The sequence below is a fragment of the Ornithodoros turicata genome, chromosome 1, assembly GCF_037126465.1.
Source record: "Ornithodoros turicata isolate Travis chromosome 1, ASM3712646v1, whole genome shotgun sequence".
NCBI lineage: Eukaryota > Metazoa > Arthropoda > Arachnida > Ixodida > Argasidae > Ornithodoros > Ornithodoros turicata.
The window spans coordinates 203,667,042-203,694,946 of NC_088201.1; the positions used below are offsets into that span (position 1 = coordinate 203,667,042).

General features: G+C 46.9%; 1 protein-coding gene across 1 annotated transcript in view; it reads left to right on the top strand.

The window, feature by feature from the left end:
• LOC135378971 (adhesion G-protein coupled receptor G6-like) overlaps positions 1 to 27,905 on the top strand; it is a 68,723-nt gene extending 40,818 nt beyond the window's left edge. The window contains exons 10-22 of the mRNA XM_064612174.1: positions 5,773 to 5,942; positions 7,706 to 7,822; positions 9,265 to 9,392; positions 13,713 to 13,859; positions 16,749 to 16,840; positions 17,005 to 17,392; positions 17,470 to 17,637; positions 17,839 to 17,960; positions 18,035 to 18,306; positions 19,836 to 19,905; positions 19,978 to 20,177; positions 22,088 to 22,206; positions 26,906 to 27,905. Of these exons, the coding sequence (XP_064468244.1) occupies positions 5,773 to 5,942; positions 7,706 to 7,822; positions 9,265 to 9,392; positions 13,713 to 13,859; positions 16,749 to 16,840; positions 17,005 to 17,392; positions 17,470 to 17,637; positions 17,839 to 17,960; positions 18,035 to 18,306; positions 19,836 to 19,905; positions 19,978 to 20,177; positions 22,088 to 22,206; positions 26,906 to 27,073 (2,161 nt within the window). The 3' untranslated portion in view covers positions 27,074 to 27,905. The remainder of the gene's footprint in view (positions 1 to 5,772; positions 5,943 to 7,705; positions 7,823 to 9,264; positions 9,393 to 13,712; positions 13,860 to 16,748; positions 16,841 to 17,004; positions 17,393 to 17,469; positions 17,638 to 17,838; positions 17,961 to 18,034; positions 18,307 to 19,835; positions 19,906 to 19,977; positions 20,178 to 22,087; positions 22,207 to 26,905) is intronic.

Here is a 27,905-nt window from a genome sequence, read left to right on the forward strand (position 1 = left end):
TGGCACGACATGGTAGAAGTACCGTCCCGCTGCAACTCTGAGTAGGAAATTCTACGTTTTTTTCTTAGAGTGTGGCTCGGTAATGACTCAGCCGCTCCTTCTATCCCCAATTCTAAGGGAGAACTGGCAAAACTGGTTTATAAGGCGGCAAAGGGACATGGCGCTGACCCCCACTGACCGGCGAACCAGAACGAGTTTTCCTTATAACGTCATCGAGGACGTGGCATTATACCTTCTCCTCCTCGTAATACCAGGAGTGGCAAGTCGAGGGTGAAGGCGCGGACCCACGTTTATGTGAGTTTTTTTTTTTTTTTTCTGGTAAACAAATTGCACACATCAAAATTTTTAGCGCCATTCAGTAAAATGACACACACACTTTCATCAGGCGTCTTAATCTGAAAATTTTTTGGAAGGCCCTCTGTACTCCTCTAAGGGATCCGGAGAGTACGATTCCGGAAGGTTGGTAGTGGGCAATGGAGAAGAATGTGCTCTAGATCTTCTACAGCACCGTAGTGACTGCATTGGGGAGAGACAACTTGTCTCTTGTAACGCCACTGCACTGTAAAAGCTACATCGATGCGCATTCGCACATTAAGTGAGGGCGGAGATATCGACGTCACTGTCGCTCTTTTGCCGATCACTTGCGATTCGCAGCAGACCGTAGAGCTGGAATAGTTAGGTCTGTGGCACGCGCAGCAATTACTTTTGTGCTACCTGAGTGGTTTAAACAGATCACGTAGAGATCCCTTACGAAAATAAAGGTCTCCTTTCACCTGACCGTCAATTGACTAAAGTCAACGTATGCCAGTGAAATGTCAATTTACATTTACTCTATGGGTGATTGATTCTGATTGTTTTGTTATTGATAATTGGCCGGTGTCTTTATATTGACTGGCGATTGACTATTTTCGATTGAGATTAGGCACTGACTTTTATGTACCGTTTTATGTACCGTTTTATGGACTGGTGATTGACTAATTTTCAATTGAGAATGGGCACTGTGTTTATTGACTCTGACTGTGTTCCGCGGTGCCTGCGAAAGCTGCAGGCGCCCGGAAGGAGGCACCTGCAGCAAGGAAGAAAATGCTCCAAGGACATCGAACATGAAAACACAATTTTATTTAAAATTGATTGGCTTGCACGTACCTTTAAATTGCATCCAGTACATCATCGTTTGCCGAACAACCCATCAACCCACACCCATACCATACAATCCAACCCATACAACGCACAACCCATCCTATGCACCAGGCAGTCCTCCAAACGCTCAACACACAATCCTCGAAACTTTGGCACTGCAAAGCTCAATCAAGATCACCCTTACTGACGAACACGATAGTTCCTAAAACGAAATGGCCGACGAACAATTGTCCAAGCAGGTGGCACCTAGACACGCTTCGGTGTGAGCAGTTGCAATTTTGAACGCGTATGCGTGACCGTCAACCTGTAAAGAAACCGAAGTGAATATCGCGCTGGCATTGTTCCAACGGGAATGCTGGAATAGTACACCATTTTCTAACTCACGTCCTTGCAATCGATAGTCTCATGGTCACCTATAACGAAAGAATACTATTAATTTCGCTTGTAACGTACATCGTCGCTTCACCGATGTAGCCAATCCTCTCCTGCCGCCATTTGCAATGCGTCCACCGTCTGCAATAGAATGTACTTCGATGGTTAAACACAAGCAAAACCCAGGTGTCGCACGATGCATCACAGCTAGGTTGATTTACCTTATGCGAACATTAAACCTGTACTTAAAAAGCAAGGTTTTCATCCTTCTCAAAGGCGAGGTTGCATGTTGCAGCGCAGGCAACGGGCAAGCACGCGGCAAGTGGGAATGAAACGAATGCACTGCGGAAGAATCGCGGTGCCATGTCACTCCTCACCGGCGGAGCGCGGAACAACGTAGTACGCTCCAACGAAGGCACACATATTGAATTTTGCGTTACTTTTTTACCACAGAAAGTGCAGCCGGTACACAGCCATAACGGTTATCAACTAGCAAACCCTGTGATCCCCATCGCCAAATTTCAGCAGCTACGAAGTCGTCACGTCGGTATGAAACGGCTTTGGGCCGGCTGAATAATATGTGTGCCTTCTGAACCGTGCACTCGTATGCTTGTTGAATAATGTGTGTACCGGCTGCACTTTCTGTGGTAAAAAAAGTAACGCAAAATTCAATTTGCTGCCACTTGACTCATGGCATTTAAAATGCAGTCAATTTGTGTCAACTATTTGTCAATTGGCTTTTGATTGACTAAAGTCAATCAAAAGCAAAGAGAGTAGGAAGTCAATAGGGTCAATAAAAAGGAAGTCGATTGTCAATTAAAAGTAAATTTTCATTTTTGTAAGGGCATTTTTGTAGGATATCATGCTGAAAAATCGCGGTTGCAATGTCATCGCTCAAGGCAATAATGAAAAAGTTGATTGAAATAACTGTTAATGAGTCCCCTAATTGAGTATGGTTATCTAGGATCCGTAAAATGCGGTTTCCTAGGGGCACCCGCGTCAAGTAATCTCATGACAAAGTTAAAGCGTCCTAGGGCAATTCGCTTTTTTTTAATTTGTTGCAGTTAAAAATGAAACAGGTTGCAAACACTGCTCTTTGTATCAACAGCTACAAGGCGAGGTATCGTTTCATATTTGGGAGTTTCAGAACATCACACCAGCTGCTAAAAAGGAAGTTCCATTTTTTCTTACCCTATTGTGTCCCCCATTGGAGTGCCTTTTTTTTACCTTTTTTTGTTTGGAATGGCAAGCCGACCTTCGTCTGGCTGACCTTTCCTTTCTTTTTCTTAATAAACATACCCCCCCCCCCCATTGGAGTGAAACCGACGCTGACTTCACCTGCCTCCCGGGGGCATGTGTCGCAGGAACAGCTTGGGACAAAAGTTTCGCATCTTAGTTACCCTAAGATACAGGCACGGAGACTATAAGTCGGCATTTCCCGAAAAATTCATTCAACATCACATCATGTCCGGCCTTAGCCACAACATCACATCACCACCACAGCCTGTCACGTCATATCCCATCATTCGACATATCCATCATAGTCCATCACATCATAACCATTCGTTCAACATCACAGCTCATCACATAATTATTCATTCAACATCAATCTTACAACTTATCGCATTATTTCCCATCATTCAACATCACAGCTCATCACATCATTACTCATCATTCAACATCACAGCCAATCACATCATAGCTCATCAGATCATTACCCATCATTCGACATCACAGCCCATAACATCATTGATCATCATTTGACATCACAGCCGATCACATCATTGCTCATCATTTGACATCACAGCAGATCACATCATAGGTCAGAATTCAACTTCAGAACTCGTTCTGAATCCCACTTTGTTTTGAAGATAGACATTTAAGCTAAACACTCGGGAATGATTATAAGGCTGAAGGCGTTGAATATTGGGCAGCATGCCTGCGTTTGGCGAAGACTTGGCTTCGGCTACTGTGCGCTGGTACCTGGGTAGATTTCATCTTTGAAACTTTGTGTGGCACCCAAGGTGGCACCCATAGACAGGTAATGAAACTACCATATGCCCCTGCATCTTCAGAATGACGCCATGATAAAGACCGTCAGCGCCATCCATCTGTGGCGCGGCTACTACGATTGTAAATAAATGAAGTCAGAGATGACGTGAGGAGTACGAATAATAAGCAGCGCATAATTAATCATGGCGCGTTCACATTCGCCTCTTCTTTTACTTTGAAATCCCTTCCCCTTACCGAACCATACTAATCATCCAGGGCGACAATACCAGAGGAGAACAAAGAAAAAATAAATCATATCAGGTTTAATGACACATATCATTTCGAAATTCATACAGTTATCACAGGTTTTGACAACTCCAAACAGAAGGGTACCGCTACGATCACACAGAAATTTGGGAAGTTCTCAAGATCTGTTTCCCACCGCGAGCGAAATGTGCACATAGTTATTAGCCGTTTGCAATTCTTCAAGGAGTAGCCATATTGGATCCGTTGAAAAGAAAGAAAAAAAAAGAAACACATTCACACCATCATGGCCGGTCTCGCCATGACGAAAGCATTCATCTATTCGCACGTGTTGATCTTGGTGTACGGCTCCGAGAACGTCGCTTAGTGTTTCACACAAAAAGTGAAGGAACTCGGTACTACGATGTAGGGACACACGGCATGGCTACAGGGAAGCACGGATAAACAGGCCTACTCTCCACTGTTACACATGGACAGAGGAGTAAGATACGGTAACGCACTCGTGTTATACAGGGTGTCTTTTTTTATACGAACTTTTCCTAAAAAAACTATAAGGGCTAGAGACATCCTGTTTTCACTTCTATCATCTCTGGGCCGGCGGACGTTGTTGGCCATCTGTTGCTCAACCGTCGGATGACTAATCTTTAATTGATTTTTTTTAATTATAAAAGCTACGAAGTTGTCCGTGTTGTCCGTGTTGTCCGTGTCGTGAAGGAACACCATTTTTTCTTTATTTTGTTCATTGCGCATCTTCGGAGACGCGTCTTTCCTTCACCCCCAATGTGAGAGGATGAAGATCACACTATCGCCTCTTGCATCCTGGAACAAGATTAAAAGAAAACAGAAAATGCAATCCAAGATAAGGGCAGTTCCGATAGCTTCACCCGATGCATTTTTTTAAAAAGTTTTAAAAGTTCCTGTTCGACGTGTGAGGCGGCACTGTGCTCCTTCACCCTCTCACATTGGGGGTGAATGAAAGACGCGTCTCCGAAGATGCGCAATGAACAAGATAAAGAAAAAAAAGGCGTCTCTTCACGAATTTTTTGCGGACGATTTATCGAACGAATTTTTGTTCTGAAAACGGCTACGATATCAGGTGTCCGAAGGGAACAGATGTTCACATTCGGACAGCTTCGTAGCTTTTATAATTAAAAAGTTAATGAACGATTTTAGGTAATTAGTCATTGAACGGTTGAGCACCAGATGGCCAAGAACGTCCGCAGGCCCAGTGATGATAGAATTGAAAACAGGATGTCTATAGCCCTTACAGTTTTTAATGAAAAATCTCAATCGAAAAAGAGACACCCTGTAGATGACTTCGTAGATGTGTACGAGTGGGGCAACATGTAGTTTTTTCTATATTGAAGTTATGAAGAAACTTTTAGTACACCCAAAAACGATGCGCACGTCGTTAATATGTGTGTTTACGATCGTACACGTGCTACCAACACCCAGGATCACTCGTGTCATGAAGATGACAGTGTTGCCGGGTCAGATTTTTAATTTCGCCTTCGCTACTTGGCTAAGGTCCGGTTTCACCAACGCCGATCAACGTTTGAACCGAGATCAACGGTCTCTTAACTTCAATTTAACGCTTAACTCTACACTGTTAAAACAGAACTTCACCACATAGCACGCTCATAGGCAACCATCATTCCGAATGATATCGTTCTGTATTGATTTGATGAAAATGGGAGGAGGCGCCTATCTGGGACACATTATGCTTGTCCCAGATAGCCACCTCCCACCTGAACAAATCAGCACACAGAATGGTAATGTGGTAATGAGTAAATAATGTGGAATGTGGTAATGAGTGAACTGCCTGATGCGGTATACGTGGCATGAGACATGTGTGGGATAAAACACATATTTTCGTTCCGCATTGGTAATATCAGCGTTACCTTCAAAAGAAGTATGCATATTGCACTCTGCGCAATTTATTGAAGAACACTTTCCTTCCTGAAACTATAGCTTTTCTTAACTCGTATGTTCTTTTCCTTTCAGCTATAACGAATACAACGTTCGGTTTGCCATATATTATCGGACAAGCGGAGGTGGCAAGCCTCCGGATCAGGAGAGTATGACAAAGATGACGGACTACGCACTCCGTCTTTCCGTGAATCAGTCATCCGATTACAACATTGTTCCCGACAGCGCTGAGATCAACGTCGCAGGTACCCCACAGTTATTAGTCCTTCGAAACATATAGTACGGTTCCAAGCTATTTGGCAGCGAACTGAGCTCGGACGAGAATTTGCACCGTCGAGATGACGGTTTTCGTAAAATTTTATTTATTATTAAAGTTAATAATAATAATAATAATATTTTTTAAATAATTGAGTGTTTACGTCGCGAGACAACTGAGATCATGAGCGACGCCATGGTATTGTCAATGTGTAGAGTGTGTAATTTGCAATGCAATGGGGTATTTGTGACGTTCCTTTTCAATTTCCGTAAAAAAAAAAAAAAGAGGTTGACTTGGCAAATTTCGAAGATCAATTGGCAAACTTGAATTTCTGGCAAATTATATTTGAGAAAAGTCTCAAGTCATGGGAAAATTTCCCACGAGATAAATAGCGCTGACCTCATTATGTTGAGGCAATTTATTACTATCTTCGTCACGTTACGTTAAACACCCTCTATAATGGGAGCGGGGTAAGCTAAAATGTTATTTCTCGTTTCTTTATTCTTTGATTTTGCGAAATATTGAAGGTGCTCCGAATAGCTCATGCTTGTCCATACTAAGAGGGGGAGGCGTATGTCTAATAGAGTGAAAGAAAAAAGGACAGAAGAAAAGAAAAAATGAAATGTCAGCCAGGCTATTGTCAGGCACACTAGGAGGTCTAAGCTTAAGCACACCAAGATAGAGGCAACAGAAATAGCACAATGTCTCACGCCTTAAAACAGCTCATGCTTCTCGTTGTCGCCTACAAACACCCTCGTATATCCTTACAGTCTGATACCTTCATAGTTACTGCAGCAAGTGCTAGGTAGGAATATGATCATTTTATTTGTGTATATGCCCACGAAATATACTTATACCACGTCCGTTACATCTGGCAGTGTGCCATGCTACAGAGAAGTCGACAACGACATCTTCAACGCCGTCTTCACTATTCAGGCATATTTCTCGCGCGTCGGTCCTTGGCCAGTCCCGCCCTGTGTCACCTCATAAACAAACAAACAAACAAACACCAAGGCGTTCGTTCTTCTTGACTTGGCTCATTCGAACCGAGCAATTCAAGGAAGCCGAAACGACACATTTTTTTTTCACCGCAGCTTGTTACGCAACGAATAAAATGAGCTTCTGCGAAAGAACGACGAGTACAGGCGGCGTACAAAGCGCGCCTGACGCCTCCGTTCCGCGCGCCTTTACAAACCACCACTCGTGGAAAGAGCGCATCGAGAACGAGGGGACGTCGTGATGCAACGTGGCCCCCTGGCACGTGACCCGTGACGTAGGATGGCGCCGGTCAAGCATGTGTCAAGCAGTAAGCTCATGAACCGAGAATAGAGAAACAAAGAAACGTAGGCACGGGGACTTCCCTAGGACATACGGGGACCGGATCTGCAGTGCACGGCTGCTTTCTGCGTCTGTTTCTGTAAATTTGATTGCACAGTAACAATACAGAATCAAAGCGCAGAGCCAAAAATATTTTACGTGATGACCCCTGAGGGAACAGCTTGACGAAGGAGACACGGTTTCAATCCACGTTAATGTCTTCTCATTGCTTCTTTAAGCCCTGTCTTCGGCAATTGCAACTGGTGTCTTAGCACGAGCCCTCCAGGAACCCATTCATATTCTAGTGTCAATGGGGCTCGACAGAGCCTACAGACAGAGCTTGATATGACGGGTCTCTGCTCGCGAATCACAACATTCCTATACCCGTGCAGGACTTGTAATTACGATTTCTTTTTTCTTCTTTTGTGCATGTAGGAATCTGCCTGAATGGCACCACGCAGGACACCGATGTAGAGAATGGCTGCATCTCTCTCGAGTGGCCGGAAACAATCATGGGGGATATTGCAACCCCACTTCAGCCTTGCGTTGGCGGTAAGCAACCCAAAAGTGCAGACACGTGAACACAGTGTTACAGCACGTAATCCTCAGTGGGCACCTGCTGAATACCGCCAGTCATGCACCTGTGCAATTTTTTAAAAATATATATCGCTTAGAAATGACAGTATGTTATGGCGGCTGGTGAACTCATATATTACAATCAAAACCGTCACTTTCCTAATTACGCACTACTCCTACGTAAATTGTCTACATTGTCGACGTTCTCGCTTTCACGCAGAACAACATGCTAACACGTCGTATCTCTCTGAGTGTTACACTGGACGCAACACTCCTATGGAAGGCACATTGCGGGTCTCCACTCTCAGAAAAAAGGGTGTGAAAAGTTGGTAACTTCTATAGTTACCACCTAGGTCAACATAGTGCCCGATAAAGTGTGTAAAAGGGTGGTAAAGGCAATTATCATATATCCAAATTGCTACAAAAAGGTGTACGCCCCCCTCGCTCACCGAATCAGAAGTGGTAACCCTATCATTCGTTGCAGAGAGTGAGGTAGCAGGTAGAACTTTGCAACCTTTTAGGCACACCATATGCCACAAGTATTACCTCCTGAAAGGTATAACTGCTCCACCCTTTTCTCTGGGAGTGTAGAAGTGGAACTCGCACCGTGTTCCACATTCGCGTGCAGCTGGAGTTTTGAATAACACTTGCAGTATGCGAGGCAGTTATTTATTTCGCCCTCAAGTCCCTGGCCTAAGTGGCTCACAAATAACATGATATTAAAGTACAGCATAAGAAACACTCAAAGGAAAAACATTAGCAAAGTAGAGACAAGATCCATATTCATCCATGGAATTGTATTTCGTCCTGCGTCTCAGTACGCGTGTATTGGAACTAATGAGCATTCAGTACAGAATATGCCTGCCCCGATTAGCCTCTGAGACCCACAAACGCCAACCCCTTTAGATGCCCTTTGAAGGTCAATTCACAGTCATACCTCTGGGCTCGCAATAGTCTCCTCAAAGGTCCAATCGTCCAACTGTAGAATCTTCCCATGAGATCGTTTCGTGGGAAGGAGAGGGAGAAGGAAATTATCTATTGCCGTTTATTTCAGTCGTAACTAAATCACGAACCATGCGCCGGGTAAATGCCCGTTCCTTTTACGTTGGTAACGACATCCTTCATTCCGCAAAGTGTGTCTCCTTTGTGTGTTTCCCCGTTTCGCCTGCTAGTACTGCGCTGTTCATTTGCATCCGGTGGTGGTTGCGGTGGTCCCGCTATCCTGCCTGGTGACATGCTGCTGGGGCAACATTTGCGTCTTCTTTCTTTTTTCTTTTTTTTTTCTATTACTCGAGTACAGGGGAAGACGCTTCAGACTGTAACTCCATTGTCATACCTCGCTTAATACTCGTGAAATAAGCTATTACATTTGTTATGGTCTGCAGAGATGGTCCTCATTCTGCTTTTAAAACTTTCAGATAATGGTGTGCCCGTGCTCAGAAAGTGCGAAGGAAACTACACCACAGGCGCATATTGGGGTCCGGTGCAAGGAAGTTGCCAGGAGGTTCCTTCAGGAAGGTCACTGGACATCCTCAAACTTTTAAGGGTAAATGCGGAGAATAGATACCGTTTAAGAGGTTTCAATAACATGACAGAAACGTTACGCGTCATATTCTGTGTGAGGCACCAAATGGTTTACGAACAGACATTTATTCCTAACTTTTAACTGTATTCAATGCACTGGAGGCGCAGTTACGACGCAAAAATAGCGGGGCATGACCGCCGGATACATCCCTTCGAAGCGGGTTTACGTCACCAACGTCCAGTCCTCCCAGCATATTGTGGACGACCGGGAGCGCACACCCCACAAGACCACGTGGGTGTATGGTTTCGGTATGGACGACAACGATGTCGAAATCAGTAGAAATATGGCGAAACGCAAAGTGCCAGCGATTGGGGAAGATATTATGTGACCCACGTAGCGTCTAGGAACCGTTCTTTGCGCAGCAGCTCCCAAAAGGCCACCGACAGAGACATTTTCTGAAGAAGAAGCTCAGAGAGGAAAACGAGCTCCGCTAACCATACTGACAATCAACGGCTACAGTACACACTGGTAGGATTCTGTGTCAACGATTAGACACGATCTTAACTCCACGTCGAATTAAAACATATTTCACTGCGAAGTTTGCAGTCTCGCAACGAATTTTGCAATTTGCTCGCAAGAGACCGTCCGCAAATCGGCAGCATCCCTTGTGTATGATATGTCACGGCCAGTTTGCTTTGCAAGCGGGACGTAGCAGCCGCCGCTTACGGTCATGGTTAATATAGATTATTTTCGCTATTTGAACGATTTTCACCTTCATATGTCACAGGGTGAATGCTTTAGTACAGAGGAACAAACTGAAAATGCTTGGTAAATGCTTTCAAATTGGTAGGCTTGTCAAATATCCTTTCATGATCCCTTTAGGCAGGCTCCCGGGCAGCCTTTCCTGGGTTCTCACCGGAACGTAGCGGAGGCGATCAGGAAGTCAAGTGCTCCCCACGCGTTCCACCTATTAAGCTTTCTTCAGTAGTCTGCTGCGAGTGCTTTCTGTAAACGTGGGGAGGTGCTGGAGAATTGAAACCGTCAACCAAGCACGCCGAACTGCGCGTACATCGAAATATGCGTCAAGGGCTGGAAGTGGTATCGCATAGAGCACTGCACGGGCCTAATTTTCTCGGCGCCCCGTGCCGCCCTCGCCCGACGCCTCCAAGCCTTGGGCCACCACCCCCTCTCGCTCGCTACACTCCTCGGGCCTGTCCCGCGCCCTGGGCAATGGGATGTTACCAAGGCACTCTTCGAGTACCTCAAGGCCACCGAAATGATGACCGCCCTCTGAAGCACAGGCGGCAAGCCTCACCGCCCGCAGCACATCGTTCCCATCGCGGCTTCTCCAGCACCTGTTTTTTCTTCTTTTCTCTCCTTATTTTTTTAAGGAGTAGCGAGCCGGCACTTACCTGGCTGACATCTCCTTTTGTGTGAATAAACATATACCCCCACCCTTAATTTTCATACCCGTGCCCTGCCCAGGCCCGGCTCCGCCGGCCCAGGCCCAGCCCGTACCCGACTGTTTCCATGCTCAGGCCCGGTCCCAGCGCGCCTCTGCTCTATCTGTTCTCGAGGTTCGGAGACGTATTTAGATTTACTAAAGAGCACAGCGCAGCAAGGAAAATGACGCAGCTATTTGGTGGAGAGTCAGGAGGTACATTCGAACGCAGCAGCGGCTGTGTTTCTCTGCCGGCAAGCCGCTCTGTGCTTGGTGCTTCCTTGCTTGGGAACGCAGCGCATGGCGGCGTATGTACATTGCGGTTCAAGAGAGACTCATCGCCGCTCTATTGCACATGCTCCGGTGTTAGTTCCCCTTCTTCGAACTCTCACGCGAACGAAACATATGTTAGCACACCTAACCTAACCGACCTTCGTGCCGGACCTTCACGAGAACGAAATATGTCCCAACACCTATCCTAACTGATGCTCGTGCAGGACCCTCAGCGCGCCTGCCACACCAATCGTCCCCAAATGTGTGTGAGTGCACGCGTGAAATCCAGATAAATTCACGAAATAAGCATGATCACATGTAAAAAAAGTGATAGTTCTCCGATGAGAATACCTGATATCACATACCCAATGGGGGGGGGGGGGGGAAGTAACGTGAAAATTCAGCTGTCCAGTCTCGTGAAATATGTTTGCGTACATGCCCGACCATGTCTGGCGTTGAAAGGCCTGTACCCGGCCCGGCCCGGTGGCTGAAACCCGAGCCCGGCCCAGGCCCGCCTAAAAACCGCCAAGCCCGGGCCCGTGCAGTGCTCTAGTATCGCATTTCCTAGCATGAGAGACGTGGCACACAAGGTGCACCCGGGAACGCGCACCAGAAGTTTCTTTCGGCGTGTTAAGTGATCCCGAGGAAGACGGAACGTTCACGGAGCACCAACTTAACGCGCCCCACCGCTCCGTTCCTGAGATGATGTTACGGAGTTTGATACGAGTCACGCGTACCGGAACTGCGCGAGTCGTCCCTACTTTGGCTCTCGAGTCTCCACTTAACGAACCCAATCATCAGTGAAACCAACGGCCATTTAACATGAGCCCGGCACCACCCACGCAACAAAGCGTAGGAATTGAGTCCCTGTCGTGAACCAAATGACCCAAAGCTCTTCGAGAGGTTGAACATCTTACACGTCAGCGCCTCAGCATATTCAATGTCAATTTAGGCATGATTCAATATCAGTCACGGTGTGCAGAACGCAAAAGGAGTACGCGGGACCGGAAATATCACGTGTGGCAACGGTGACTTCCAACGTATGTACGTTTCTTGATTAAGTGGTAAAGAATGCCGTACTCAAAACACTATTAATCAGATTTGTACCACAGCAGAGGATATGAAATGAATCTGCGGCATAGGGTCAGGTCTCAAACGAACAACTCAAGATGACTCGAACACACACAGGCGACTAAAATAACTGACCGAGTACTTACGAACGAAATGTGTTCCCGTGACAGAGCTGCTTTCAGTTCAACGACAGCCACAGCCAGGACAGGAACACATTACCCTACGTCGTTTCTACGATGGTGCTCACATTTTCACAATAAATTACCTTACCTTACCTTCGGGAAGCGAAATCACACGGAGAGCAGCGCGAGAAACAAAGCCTTGCAAAACCGAAACTTTAGAGGGGATCACGTGGTGGACAGGACGTAATGGCGATTTTGATTCGAGCGACCGCTAGAGGGTGGCTACGCTAGTCTGGAGGGAAGAGCCGCTCCTTGGTGGTGGTGATTGTGAAAGGGCTTGCCGTTGTCGGCCTCACGTATGTGCGCAACGTCACGACTAACGCCCTGGGGAAATGTGCGTCCTGGGCCGACTTCTAGGGGAACTGTGCCGACATATGTCTGAAAGCGTCTGAGGAAAACCCAGGAAAAACCCCAGACAGCACAGCCGGCAACGGGATTCGAACCCGGGTACCATGGTATCTTCTTCCATGGCGTCAGCCAATGCGCGCCATTCACGAAACGTTATGGCGGAAAGTTTGAAGACGCGTTTGTGTTCGGCGTAAAGGAAGCTGCAGTTAGTCTGGGTGTAATTAAAGTGTTAAAGTGTAATTAATCCTGCATCTTCCTTGCAACGTTAATGCACTCCATATTTGCTTCGGCCATGTCGAAATTCATGTGCATTCGATCGCTGCGGGAGATGCAGATTCATTCGCCAAAGAATATGAACATAAGCGGTGTGCCGCCGACAACGCCAGCTAAAGGCCAGTGAAGTGCCCACCGCAGTGCAGTGCAGTGTGTTGAGTCCCCCACAGTAACTACCAAGCGGCACAGCGTGCTGTCGGTACTGCTGCAGCTCTTAGTGAAATGTTTCTGGACGAGGCCCATGAAAGCTTATGTCCAGGTTTGCCGTTGCGCTGCACGCAAATCAGGGTACGGTTACATTGCAGGCACCGTCCTTCGTCTCCTGCAGTACTATTGCATTTCGTACATATTTGGCAGGGCGCCAAAAGGTACAGTGAATTTTTGATGAACGGAGGTGTTAAACTATGCTATTACAGACGTGTGTAAGGGTAGACTCTAGTATTCACTACCGCAGCCTAATTATCGTTAACAGTATATGAGTTCTTTGCTAATGGTGTTTTCGACTGGCGGAACCAATGCTCTAAGCCAGAGCGCTCCCAGCGGGAGGAACAAGGGAGATGGAAAAAGAAACAACTGCCAAAGCTGTTGTCAGTGTGCTCCGGTTTGACCAATCGAAGATAGAGCGCACGACCCAGAGCGCTTTAGGGCGATCGTTGGCTGCCAGTCGAGGATGCCATGCGGAAGATATTTCTGGCGCGAACGTATTTCGAATGTAGTAACTAACACAATCTAATTACATTCTCTTGAAACTAGGAGACGCTAAACTCATACAACGTATTATCAGCGGCAGTGGATCTGCGAAATTTTACATCTGATACAAACGAACTGCTACCTCAAGATGTGGTCTACGCTGTGCAGACCTTGGTGAATATTGCATCAGTTCCACACATCAGCGAACAGGTACAGTCCAACAAGAATGAAAAGAAAATGCTCTCTCCCTCTCTGTATGTGTTCGCTCAACGTTTGCGCTCTGCCACGTCGCAGCAGACCTCTTGTGCGTCATGGAAGCGATCTCTCATTCATGAAGTGTATTCCGTTCCTAAAAACTCTACCTGTTGAAATCCCCGTAAATCTAACATTTACAAGAACATGCCAGACCGTAAGTGTTTTATGATGAATCTGACATGCCCTCGAAGTATAGCAAGAACATTTAAACTCAATGACGATTGTGTCGCTGAAATATTTTCACTTTTTTTCTGCGCATGCTTTCCCGATTTATAAAGGGAATTCAGTTGCGAATGAGCCTTCGTCGGTTGCCTATTATGTCCGGGGCACCTATAGGCAGAGCCGGTACGACAGGGGAGGGGGAGGGGGGGCGCCAGCCGCTTCGTGTGGTTTCACCACTGGGGGCTCGGGTCCCGGGAAATAGGTCGTACAATAAAGCTTGAGTCAATATATGTTTTAGAAGTTCGTATGTTCAGGTGAGCTCTATCTTCTTGCTGTTAATTTTATTATGGGGCTTATGGGGGCGGTGCGGGAGGGGCACTTTACGTTTAGACTGCCCAAGGCTGTAGCTTGCCTGGGGACGGCTCTGCCTATAGGTGAGTGATACTTACGTCTAGCAGTTAAGTCATGCAGCTTACGTGTTAAGAGTGGCTGCTAGCCAGCGTTCACACGGGGCAACTTTTCCCACCAACACAAACCATCGTCCTATGACCAACTTGGAGACGGTGCACTACATACGTTCACCGTGTACCATCTACTCCCAATCTACTCCCAATTATTATTTAGCTCGGTGGCTCCACCCACAAGCAACGTTACGGCAATCGGAGGGTGTGGATTCGAATCTAACTGATGGTGCCTTTTTTCAACTCCCATTAGTCAAAGCTAACGCAGTTTATTTGGCCAAGCGCCCATTATTATCTTTAAGAAATGCCTATTGGTATGTTTGTGTGGCGTTAGTTAACAAAATACTTCTCAGGTACACGTGCCAGATTCGAACGCATCCCAGGCACACTGTAAAAGTTTTCACTCCCTTGAAGGTGTAAAAAAGGTGTATTGCATGCTATACACCCTAGTCTACACCCCAGAGATTTTCCTTACCGAGTTCAGAGGGTGTAAATGCCCTGAGTTTGTTCATCGCAATATTGAATACACCTTTTCCTCACACAGGGTGTAAATAAGGGGTGTAAGTAGATGGCAATAATTGAGACAGGCTTGTGGCTCAGAAGCATAAGTATTGACATGGAGAGCGACTTTTCAATTCTTACAAAGCTGTGAAGTGTAGCCAACTTCAAAAGCAATTTCCGCGGGTTTATGGCATATGCACTGTCCGACAGTTTGTGGAGACATAGCAAATCACATAAAGTGAAATGAGCAGTGTTCAAAATGCAGGTTTCATCAGTTCTTAACACTCTGAAAATGTGGAAGTGCTCGTCATATTCAAGTGTGGGCACCACCAGAGCATTCAAAAATATGTTAGAGTTCACACCATAAATTCCCAAAATTTCAGCAAACACTGGAAGGTCATCCTCATGTGTGTCTTTCACAATAATACATCCAACTCTGAATGTCTGGCTCTCAATCGTAGCGCTCTCCACTGACTGCAAAGTTTCAATAACAATGCGATTGTTGATGAGATAGTCCCTGATGTGATGTGGAGCATCTTCAACTAAAATGCCCCGTGCACCATTGGTGGAGGTGACATGTCCTACATTACGGTGTGACCACACGTACATCGGACGTACGCATCGGACCAATTTTCTGTTGTAGAGTCTCGATCATTACCTGTTACTTGCTTATTTAAAGAAAGAGAATGTCTGCAGCGCTTGCTCTCTGGAAAACAGATCCATCCACAACAAGATGGGTTCGGCTTTTTTCTTTTTTGCTGCAGTTGCAGATCAAATTGAGACCTGCAGTGCATGGTGTTGTGCAGCACAGCACAAACTTCCCCTTTTTAGCTATGCTATCATTTAGACTCCACTGTGTGCCAGGTGGATGTTATTCTAGTCATAAGCATAGTCATCCTGTCTGTGCCCACATTAGATTGTCATGTAACAATAAGTGCACAGCAATAAATGGAGAGAGGGGCTTCCCCATTTTGAAGTAGGCTATATCTGGCCTTGCTGCTTTTCTGCCTTTTTTTTTCCACTTTGTGCCATCTCCTGGGTATTAATTGTCCCATATTTCATGTATAATTCTGGAAGAAAAGTTATAATAGCCGTAACCACATGATCATTACTCAGTATATTATGCTCCCCAACCTTTTTTGCAGAACAGTGCACATTTCAGGGTTTCTTGATGCACAGCACTGATGCAGAGGTTGGGTGGAAAACCTCCACCACATTTGTTTCAGCTGCTGTACACCAAGTAACATTGAAATTTGCCTGTTTGTAAACATAAGGCTGGTAAGCATGATGTGCAGAGGCATGGTCATATGTTTACGCCTGTTGTAATCTTTTTTTCAGAATTATGCATGAAATATGGGACTGTTTGCATGTTACACCCTTTAACTCATTTACACCATATTAGGCTTAAAGGAGTTGATGTCACACCCTAAAAGGTGCGCGCCCTGCACATTTTTTTTTACGCCCTATAAGGTGTGAAAAAGTTTACAGTGCAGTACGACACGAACGAAATCTCATCGCGCCATCGGAAGTCACGTGGCAATGCTTCTCCCTTTGATTGGCTGGAACGCCACCGACTTCCTGAAATTTTCACTCGGGCACCGATTCCGAGCAACTCATGTTGGTGGTGTCGGCCGACTTCCACCAACTCCAAAATTTGTCAGAACTGGTCGAAAAGGATGCACCATGTCAACGCACCTTTAGGTTCGAGATTTTTTTTTAGGTCGCGGAAAATGTCCTCGGATCTATCAGCAGCATCATTCAAGCCAACTCTACTTCCTTGTACCTTTCTCGCATGGCCGGTACCACAAACAAGTAAGGCATTCTTCTGGCATTTTCCATTTGCGTTGCTCCACGAACTGTAGCTTTCAAATAATCGCCCTAGATTTAACGTTTCGGCACCCTGAGACGGCTTTGCAGAGGTTGAGGACTCGACACTTCACTAAAGGGATTATTTTATCGCTTTCTCCCAATTTCAGAGTCCTCTGGTCTATGGAACAGACGGCAGCTAATCTTGAAAACTACATAGTTGTCCTCAATGGGTCGACTGGCATAGGAAAGCTCTCTGTTCCAGAAACAGGGCCCGGTGTTTACCTGAGTGCAGCCGACAAAAAATGGATCGAATTTTCTAAAGCTGAAGAACTGACGGAACATGCTGAAGTGGCCATTGTGTTCCCACCTTTAAGAAGCTCCGACGCTCCTGAAATAGAAAATTTGAACCTGACGTTCGGACTGCTTTCTCATAACGCATTGTTCGGCAATTATTCCGACGCTTGGCATCAAAAGTGCACCCAGATAATTCAGCTAAAATACCCCCACCGCGAACCGGAGGGTGCTGTTTTCAGTTTTTACTTCCGCCACAAATGTGTAAGTAGTGATGTTTGAATGCAATACTTTCTGAAATCCACGTCAAGCAATGTATGTTATCATCTGTTCAACATTAGAACAAGACAACCAGCGCAACGCAGTTAATAGCAGAGTGCGTTTTTTGGGACATACACGCAAACGACGAAATGGGTGACTGGTCTTCAGAAGGATGCACTTACGTTGGCATGGTTGAACAGTTCCACGTATGCAACTGCACTCATCTTACCAGTTTCGGAATAATATTTGTGAGTATCCTTCTTGGCCACAGAGCTGCATATTCTAGAGTACCGTAGGGGTACCGGTAGGTGTATCCCCAGCATAGTGGTGATTCAGAGCGTTCTTGCGACCGACCGACCAAGGAGTGTGCGATTGTTGTTGTGTCTCTTTGTCTCGTGTCTCTTTCAATATGTAATGCAGTTTAAATTCATTTCTGTCTGTGATTTCAGAAAGAGAAAGACGTGCTGATAGACGACATTCACGAAACTGTTCTGAGCTACCTGACACTAATTGGGATCGCGCCTTCTTTGTTTGGCCTTCTCGCAGTGATCCTTACATATGCCATCTCGAAGCAAGTAGAGACACCTTTATTTTTGCTCAAGTCATGACCCCGAAGTTAACGCGAAATGTTTACTCTTTTTGCAGAGGATGGAAGAAAGGTGTGGGATATAAATGCCTCCTGAACCTTTCAATTTCCTTGCTGGGAGCCTTGTTCGTGTTCGCCCTGATAGTGATGACGCAGAACGGCCTGAGGAACTCCTACGCTTGCATAGGCATGGGTGTCATCATGCATTATCTGCTCTTAGTGGCCTTCTCCTGGACTCTGGTAGAAGCTCTTTTGCAATATCTCCGCTTTGTTAAAGTGCTTGGCACTTACATCCCCCACCTCGTGCTCAAGTGTGGTCTTCCTGCCTGGGGTAAGCATAGTTGTTGGTAACGTTTACTGCGTTACGTTTCAACGAACGGAGTTACATGTGTGACGCCAGAGTGTTCGGCCTGCGGATTAATCTAGTACACTCGAGGATTATTTTATACTGGTTGAAGTCTCAGCACAAAGAACGCCATATTTAATTCACATCGCACAGAAGGACGTTATGTCTAAGCAACTTGTGCAATCCCACCAATATCCCTGTGTCCTTACCTGGGTGGTCTACCAAGAAATCGTCTGTAACACGACTACCCGTAACGCCTTAATTCTGGCGCCGTGTTCCCAGATGCGGCAAACACGCCAGGCTTGTCAGAAAACGTGCATTACTTTTAACTACTTCTTGTATCATTGAAAAAAAAACGCACTGAGATACGCCGTACACTGCCGTTATTCCGAATAGGAGGGTCACGCCGCAGTACAACAGACCGATACTAATAAAACAGACTAAAACATAATTGACAACATGACGTTTTGTAACCCGCGCGAGAACCATGATCAGAAATTAGATCCTGACAATCAGCTATTCCTGAAGAAGACCGAGAGACACGGACACAGAAGACGACACACGTAAGTTCTCAGACACAGCAATAATTTATTGGTTCATCTTACGTGTGCCGTCTTCTGTGTCCGTGTCTCTTGGACTTCTTCATGGATCTATACCAGCTAGCCTGCACCCTTTCCCTGTTTAATCAGCTATTCTGTTTGGACAAGCAGAATGCTAGTCCATTAAACATGATGGCGTAGCAATCTGGGAGTGGCCCAGCATGTTTATTCGTACGTTCTCTCGTCCTCTTGATAAACCACGAATTTCTCCATCTGTCGTTCACTTGGCAGGATGTTCGCGAAATCCAGATGAACAACATGCCAAACTGAAGTTAAGGGGTCGTCCCAAGCAGCACAATGTACTGAAAGTCGAGTGCAATAGGGGTGGACGGGTAGGTGGAAGGCCTTGAACAGACTCATGAAACTAAGGAACATTGATAAGACACATACAGTCCACCCCTATTGCACTCGACTTTCAGTACATTGTGCTGCTTGGGGTTGATCTCGGTTCAGATCTTAATCGGCATTGGTGAAACAATGCCTAAGCTCACTGTTCAATAAATAACGAGCGGTTGATGGTCACGCTTTTTTTTTTCTCATGGCGGGTCATAAACGTCAAGTTTTTAGTTCTTCTTAGGCTGCTTTATTAGTATTGACTTGTTGCGCCGGTGTGACTCTTCTGTGGAGAACAAAGAACGTTTATCCCCCGGCATTTGGACAATACACTGTGCCAACACTCGAGACATAGATGTGATTTCGCAGAAGCCCGTGGCACCCGTTATTACGCACATGATCTTCAAGAAAACCATTTCTGTCTGTGCTATCGCATATTAGGCAGCAGTATTCAGCAAGATCGATTATTATTTATATAATTATCCATATAACGTTACCGATTATATGGTACACTTTATCCGATATATATGTAGAGTAGTGCTATCAGCACTTTCTTTGTGGCCATCATTGTTCTTGTTACAGGTGTACCTCTGGTAGTAGTTACTGCAGTAGTCTCATACGATCCACAGAATTACAACAGCAGGCAGCAGCTGTAAGCGAGTGGTGCTTCTGTAGTTGCTCACATCCAAGCGCCTGTGGTGTATTATTATTTTTATTTTTTCAGGTGCTGGCCTCAAGGACGACCACTGTTGTACGGCTTCTTTCTTCCAGTCGGGCTAATACTGGCAGTGAACATTGTTGTCTTCATTATGATCATCTACAGCATCTACTGCAGGCGGCAACAAGTCGCACGAAATAATCAGCAGTGGCATGAGCAAGCAAAACTGAAGTTACGTGCGACAGTCTGCGTTGTATTTCTCTTAGGTAAGAAAGCGTATCTCTGCCTTTTTGTGCTGCACACTCTTAGGTTGTGGTTGTTGTGGTGGTAGTGGTAGTGGTGAGTGCTCCCCCTTGTGGGCCTCACCGAGGTGGGCAACGTCACGACTAACGAAATGTGTGTCCTGGGTCGACTTCTAAGGGAACTTACGCCATACGTCTACAGCATGTACGAGGGTGGTTCCATAAGTTTCCGGCCCGAGGTAGAAAATGCGCTCGAATTTGAAAATGCGATTAAGGACGCGTGGCGCCATCTGTTGGAGGGCCGGGGCACCACCCTCAACCCTCTGCATGCCTTTGTCGGTTGGAGAACGGCATTTCAAACAGCCAGGGTGCACTCTTCAGTTAAAATGGAAAAAATCGAGTACCACGCTGTGATAAAATTCTTGACAAAAGAGGGACTTTCGCCTAGAGAAATTAAAGTGCGACTGGACAACGTGTACAGGGAAGCCTCTCCGTCGTACACAATGGTAAAAGACTGAGCTAAGCAGTTTCGACTGGGGCGAGAGTCCATTGAAGATGATCCACGCGATGGTCGTCCAGTGGAAGTGGTGACACAAGAAACTTTGTCTCTTGTCGAGGAGGAAGTGCTGAGCGACAGGCGTCTGAAGGTGAAGGAAATCTCAGAAAGGCTGGGGCTTTCCAAAACAACCGTTTTTCGCATCATTGACGAGGGCCTTCATGATTTAGTTGTTGTTGTTGTTGTTCACATGAAAAAGGTAAAAATGCCAAATCAAATGCCAAAGAGTTTTTGGAGCTCTGTCAAGAGAACGAAGAAGAAATATTGAAGTCAACTCTCACAGGGAATGAGACTATGGTGCTCTACTATGATCCCCTTTCGAAAAAGGAGTCGATGGAATGGCGCAAACCAGGAGAAGCACCCCCAAGAAAAGCCAAGGTCACACAGTCCACAAAGAAGATCATGGCAACAATATTTTGGGATTGTCACGGGATCCTCCTCATCGACTTCAAAGAGAGGAACACCACAGTGAATGCGACTTATTATGCTTCACTTCTGCACCAACTGCGAGACGCCATTAAGGAAAAGAGGTGCGGCAGGTTGAGTCGAGGTGTCCGGTTGCTCCAGGACAATGCCCCTGTCCACACGGCTTCTGTTGCCAAGGCTGCACTGAAGGAGTGCGGCTTCGAAGAAATCCACCACCCACCCTACAGTTCAGACTTGGCACCAAGTGACTACTTCCCGTTCTCAAACTTGAAGAGGGATCTCAGAGGACGGAGATTTCAAAACGATAGTGAGGTGCAAGAGGCAGTTTTCCAGCATTTTGCGGACAAAACTTCGGACTATTTTTTCAAAGGTATAAGAATGCTTGTTGAAAGGTGTCAAAAGTGCATCGAAGTTAAGGGTGACTATATCGAAAAGTGATACACGTCTCTATGACTATTAAAAGTTGGTCGGGCCGGAAACTTATGGAACCACCCTCGTAAGAAAAGCCCAGGAAGAACACCAGACAGCACAGCTGGCACCGGGATTCGAGCGCGTGTACCTCGCAGTCTTAAAACAGAACTTCACCACTTCGCACACTGAACGCCCATCATTGTCCCGGGTGATACGTTGACTACGATATCATCCCGAATACTGATTGGTCAGAACCGTATATTGTGTGGTGAAGTGCTGCATTTATCCCGGTGCCGGCTGTGCTGTCTGGGGATTTTCCTGGGTTTTCCTCAGACACTTCCAGAGATAGGTCTGCACAGTTACCTTCGAAGTCGGCCCAGGACGCACATTCCCCTAGGGCGTCAGTGGTGGCGTTGTTCACTTCTGTAAGGCCGACAACGGCGAGCCCTTTCACCAGAAGCAGCACCACCACCACCAGCTATATTTTTCGAGCGCTTCCAAGAGGATAGCTAACGTCCTGTTTCCGTGGCGGGCTGTATAGGGCTCACCTGGATTTTTGCCTACGCGAGCACCATCGATGCGCACGGAATCGGTCGGATATTCGAGTACCTCTTCGTGGTTTCCTCAACTCTGCAAGGATTTGCCATATTTATGTTCCACGTGAGTTATGTGTTTCATACTGTTTGAGTAAGAACTGTTACGAATGTATAACTGACTAACAGTTGCGTTACTGACATCACCGTTGTGAGCCTCGTTGACCACGATAGTTAAAGGGACCGAAAAGTGGAAAATGACCCTCATTTTTTGCCCACCGTTGTGTCCGACATTGTTCTTTGATAACACAGAGAGACCGTCATTTTTCAAGTCGGCGTATTTTTTTTCTTTTTTTTTTTTTTTTTTACGCGAAGGCATTTTGAAGACTGTCGGAACCTGAACGGTGCTGCCAACGGACGGCAAAAAAAGAGCAACTTGGGTTGTGGGTGCAGGGATTGGGCGACTGGTACCACGTGATTAATAATTTGAGCAAAAAAGAAAGCTGATGCTCAATTGGTGCAACAATTCAACATTATTTTCAAACTAACGTTGATTTCTAAGCATTTTGCATAAGACAGTTCCGAGTTACCAAAAGGTTCAGCTGCACCGCCGCGCCATCTGTTTTGTCGTGTCGCCGCGCCTCCGCGGTGGGCACTATGGTGGCAACGGCGGTCACCTTGGTCGCGCGAAGCGGAAAGTAAAGGTTGCTAAAAGTAATTGAGTCACTTGTCTGTCGCTCCTGTGTCGCGTACTCGAAAGACCCACATCTGACCGGTGTGCGATGTGGTGTTGAGGATGCAGAAACCGTTCATCGTTGATGAGGGACGTATTATGTCACAAGATTCCTTAGGACTGCGTCGAAACACTCGGCGATGAGATACGCCCATCAATCAGGCCGCGTTTGGTCAGCTAATTTTGGTGGCGGATGTATCCGAATATGGGGACACAGGAGAAGTGCGAAAATATCTGGAGCAACCACCGCTCCTGCACGCGGTCAAGAGCAACATAATATTGTCGAATATTCGGGATGTATAAACGGGACTACTTTTATCCTTCATATCGAAAATAATAATACAGCGAAGCACACCGTGGTCACCAAGAATTCCGCGTAGCTTCAGCTGACGTAGCACAAGTATTTTCCGCAGCTTCGCATATTATTCCAGCGCTGCGAAGTTGGTTATCAGGCACCTCTTTCCAACACATCATGTTTGTGAACCGGGACATGATATCCCTGATCAACAAGATTCCTCAGACGTCCGAATAAAAAAAGATCAAATGTATCATTTATTTTTTTATTTTCCATCGTGTGGATGAGAACCGAGGCTAAAAGTACAAACGGCATCATCACAATGATAGTAGTGTGTCCGTGCTTTTGTGACGTTAGGAACCTCTCTGCACTTTGCCTGCGTTTTGTTCGTGCAGGGAAATGCCCACCTCCTCTAACACTGTTATCCAGTACAGTTACTGGTCCTTGTTCCTTTCTTTCTTTCTATTTTATTGATTAAATTAAAGACGTGGGATGGGTATGCCGAGCCATTCCAGGAGTGGTAGGTGACCTCAGCTTTCCATTCTGCGGAATTAGAAGGAATAGAATGATCACAAATCTCCATTCCTGGGGAATGAAATTGGAATTAAATGGGTGACCCCATTCTACAACCCTGTAGCACACTACACTGTTAAAACAGAACTTCACCACATAGCACGCTTCTAGCCAACCGTCATTCCGAATGATATCATTCTGTGCATTGATTTGCTGAATATGAGAGGAGGCGCCTATCTGGGACAGATTATCTTGTCCCAGATAGGCGCCTCCCCCCTGTTTTGAACAAATCATGACACAGAATGATATCATTCGGTATGATGGTTGGTCAGGAGCGTGCTATGTGGTGAAGTTCTGTTTTAACAGTGTACACGCTTAAAAATGAACTTCACCGCATAGCACGCTCTTAGCCAACCATCATCTCGAATGATATCGCTGTCTGCCCTGATTTGATGGTGTGGGAGCTAGTAAGGAGCAACCACACTGGGACAGAGGTCCGATGGGGTGACAGTTTATTCCTGGAATGAGCGAGCGAGAATGATCGAGATCGTGTGCGTGAAAAGGGCATGCTGTCAGTCTTCTTTTACGGTAGGTGGCCGCCACAGGTACTCCCCCGCCCAGAGAAACAACGGTCACGAAGTGAGCGGGGTAGCCCAGTGGACCTTGCGGGACCGTTGAGGCGGCGCGGTGTTTGGTGTTGTAGGCCATGGGAGATGGTGGATGAGGGTGTCATGCTGGTCAATGTAGGCAGGCTTAAGCCTGTCGATGGAGACTACGTCTTCTCGTCCGGCGATGTTCAGCGTGAAAAACTTCTCGGAACGACTGAGTACTTGGTACGGGCCGAGGTAGGGTGGGAGGAGCGAGGAGTGTACGGCGTCATTGCGGATGAAGACGTGAGTTGTAAGGAAGGTGTCCTTGAGGATGAACGGGGGGCGGGCTGAAGACAGTCGTGAAGGGGTGTAGCGAAGATTCTGGAAGGTGGTTCGGAGCTGGGCAAGGTACGAGTCGGTAGCAGTGGGTTGTGGTGATGCAGCGAAGAATTCTCCGGGCACGCGGATGGTTGTGCCATTAACAAGCTCGGCCGGGCAACAATGAAGGTCCGTCTTGAGAGCAGTACGCAGCCCGAGTAACACGAGGGGCATGTGATCAGCCCAGAGAGCGGGGTCGGATTGAGCACGAAGGGAAACCTTGATCTGGCGGGTGCAGGCGCTCGACTAAGCCATTGCTGGAGGGGTGGTAAGCCGTAGTTCGGTGTCGCTTGATGCCAAGAAGTTTGAGGAGGTCGTTAAACAGCTTCGACTCAAATTGGCGGCCTCTGTCTGTCGTGATGGAGGCTGGGACTCCGAAACGTGAGACCCAGACAGACAGGAATGCGCGTGATATGGTTTCGGCTGTGGCGTCAGGTATAGGGTGAGCTTCGGGCCAACGAGTAAAACGGTCGACGGACGTAAACAGGAAGCGGAACCCACGAGATGGAGGCAGGGGTCCGACGAGGTCCATGTGTACGTGCTCGAAACGGGACGCGGGAGGAGGAAAAAGTCGAGTTGGAGCAATGATGTGACGGCTGATCTTGGAGCGCTGGCAGTCGAGGCACGAACGCGTCCAACGGCGAACGTCCGAGCGCATGTTTGGCCAGACGTATCGTTCGCACACGAGACGTTGTGTAGCTCGAACTCCTGGGTGGGACGTGGCATGAAGAGCTTTGAAAATTTGGTGTCGGAAAGCTTCTGGGACGAAAGGACGAGGAGAGCCCGTTGAGACATCGCAGGCTAAGGTAACATCTGCGTTAGGGATGTGCACGTCCTGGAACTCCAAAGACGCAGACGAGGAACGGAGCTGGTCGAGTTCAGGGTCGCGAATTTGGGCAGAGGCCATCTCGCTGAAGTCCAAAGGTGCTGGGAGTGTGACGGCCGAACAGGTAGGAGCGCGGGATAGAGCGTCGGCGACGGCGTTGTCGGAACCGCTGATGTGGCGAAGATCGGTAGTGAACTCGGACACGAAAGCCAGGTGCCGGACCTCTCGAGGCGTTAGAGTGGATCGCTTGGCGTGAATAGCGTAGGTAAGGGGTTTATGGTCCGTGAGAACGTGAAATTGTCGACCTTCGAGGAAATAACGGAAATGCCGAATGGCCAGGTAGATCGCAAGTAGCTCCCGGCCAAATGTGCTGTATTTCTGCTCTGCAGGTCGTAGAGGTTTAGAGAAGAAGGCCAACGGGGTCCATACGCCATCAATCTTCTGTTGGAGAACGGCTCCAACGGCAACGTTAGAAGCGTCAACGAGAAGGTTGGTAGGGGCATCCTTGAGTGGGTGGGCAAGGAGGGCCGTGTCCGCGAGGGAAACCTTCAGTTGCTCGAATGCGGCCAGGGCGACGTCAGACCAAGAAAGGTGTGCATTTCGTGGGGTCTTGGCTGAAAGGAGCTCGTTGAGGGGTCGCATGATAGTGGCGCAGTTCGGGATGAAGCGGCGGTAAAAGTTTACCGTTCCAAGGAATTCCCGCAATTTCTTGAGCGTTGGAGGGAGCGGAAAATCACGCACGGCTTGGACCTTAGTGGGCAATGGTCGGATGCCGTCTTCAGTGACGAGGTGGCCGAGAAACTCCAGCTCCTTGACGCCAAAAAGGCACTTTGATGGATTAATAATGAGGCCGTATTCCTGGAGCCGGGAAAAGAGTTCGCGGAGATGGTCGCGGTGAGCTTCAGGCGATGGGCTAGCGACGTTCGGGTCACCAAATATGTGGGAGCTAGTAAGGAGCAACCACACTGGGACAGAGGTTCGATGGGGTGACAGTTTATTCCTGGAATGAGCGAGCGAGAATGATGATCGAGATCGTGTGCGTGAAAAGGGCATGCTGTCCGTCTTCTTTTACGGTAGGTGGCCGCCACAATGGTAATGGGAGGCGTACGCCTTTTTTGTGACACTTATGCTGGTCATAATTGTCACTGAAAAAGGCGTACGCCTCCCGCTTTCAACAAATCAGGCCAGATAGCGATATCATTCGAGAAGATGGTTGTGGCTAGGAGCGTGCAATGCGGTGAAGTTCATTTTTGAGAGTGTACGAGTACGTTCAGTGATGCTTCTCCTTTGATAAAACTCGAACACTTATTATGGTTCACACTCGATAACCTTGACGAGCTGCGACGGTGGTCCGCAAAAAGTAAAAATATTTCGTTAAACCCTGCAACCAGAGAAACATCACATCGAATGACGATGACGTCAGTAAGGATCAACTCAATAGGCTCATGTGGTTATACGCACGATTTCTCTGCACCTCGCTGTTGTTCTCAGGTGGCGTGCGACAAGACAGCTCAGCAACTATGGAAGGACAAGTTTGCGGACTGGAGATGTCGTTCAACTGAATCTGGAAGAGGACTTGGGCGTCACGAGGATCAAGGCGTGTCGCAACATGAAGGCAACCACTTCAACCTTGACGGACCCGCTAGGCGTAGATCTTGAGTGCGAGCACGAGTGCAGGAAGCAGTTGCAGTCACTGCCCTTTGGGCTTCATTTTCACTGGACATTGTGCTTAAAGTGGATTAGGTCCGTCAATTTTTCTTCAACATAACTTCAAGTGCGACCACTGTGGATAACCATTATCGTGATAGAAGGTCGGATCGTACGCGTTTTAATGATCTATATAACGGTAGATTATACGTCCACGCGCGCGTTCGGTGGGAGTGAGATGTAAATATTAGATGACAAATTATCCAAAATTTGCTCACCATCTTTTAAATGGTGAATTCAGGGGGAATGCGAGATGGCAGGACTGGGGGCCAGCCGCTGCTCAAAGCCACTGTATAAAAAAAAAACAGAAACGAGCAAATACATTGAAATAATCATCACCAAAGTTTGCAACGCAAATGAGCCAGAAAAAAAAAGAAAAGAAAAACGCGCATCAGGAGTATGCAGGAAAAGACGTCACCTTCACCTGCGGCTGGTAGTATTGATGGAGCCGATTTTTTAGGCTCCTTCGTGCTGTACCGTGTATTCGGCTTGTACCACTGGTACCCAGAACCAACTTCTGGACACTGAACGCGCGACGAGTATAGTCAGCATTATCCAGTTCTGGTTAAAATAAGGAGATAAAACTATGGCACTCCGGGGAATGAGCGCCGTTCTCGAAAACGACGGGTAGCACAACGAAGACTTATTTGCAGATGGCATAGATGAATTAGGGAGACTAGCTAATTCGTCGGAGTAGCATCCGGCGACATAGCGCACATTTTGTACACACAACTTACAAACATTCATTATTATATACAGGGTGTCCCAGAAAACGTGTCATTGA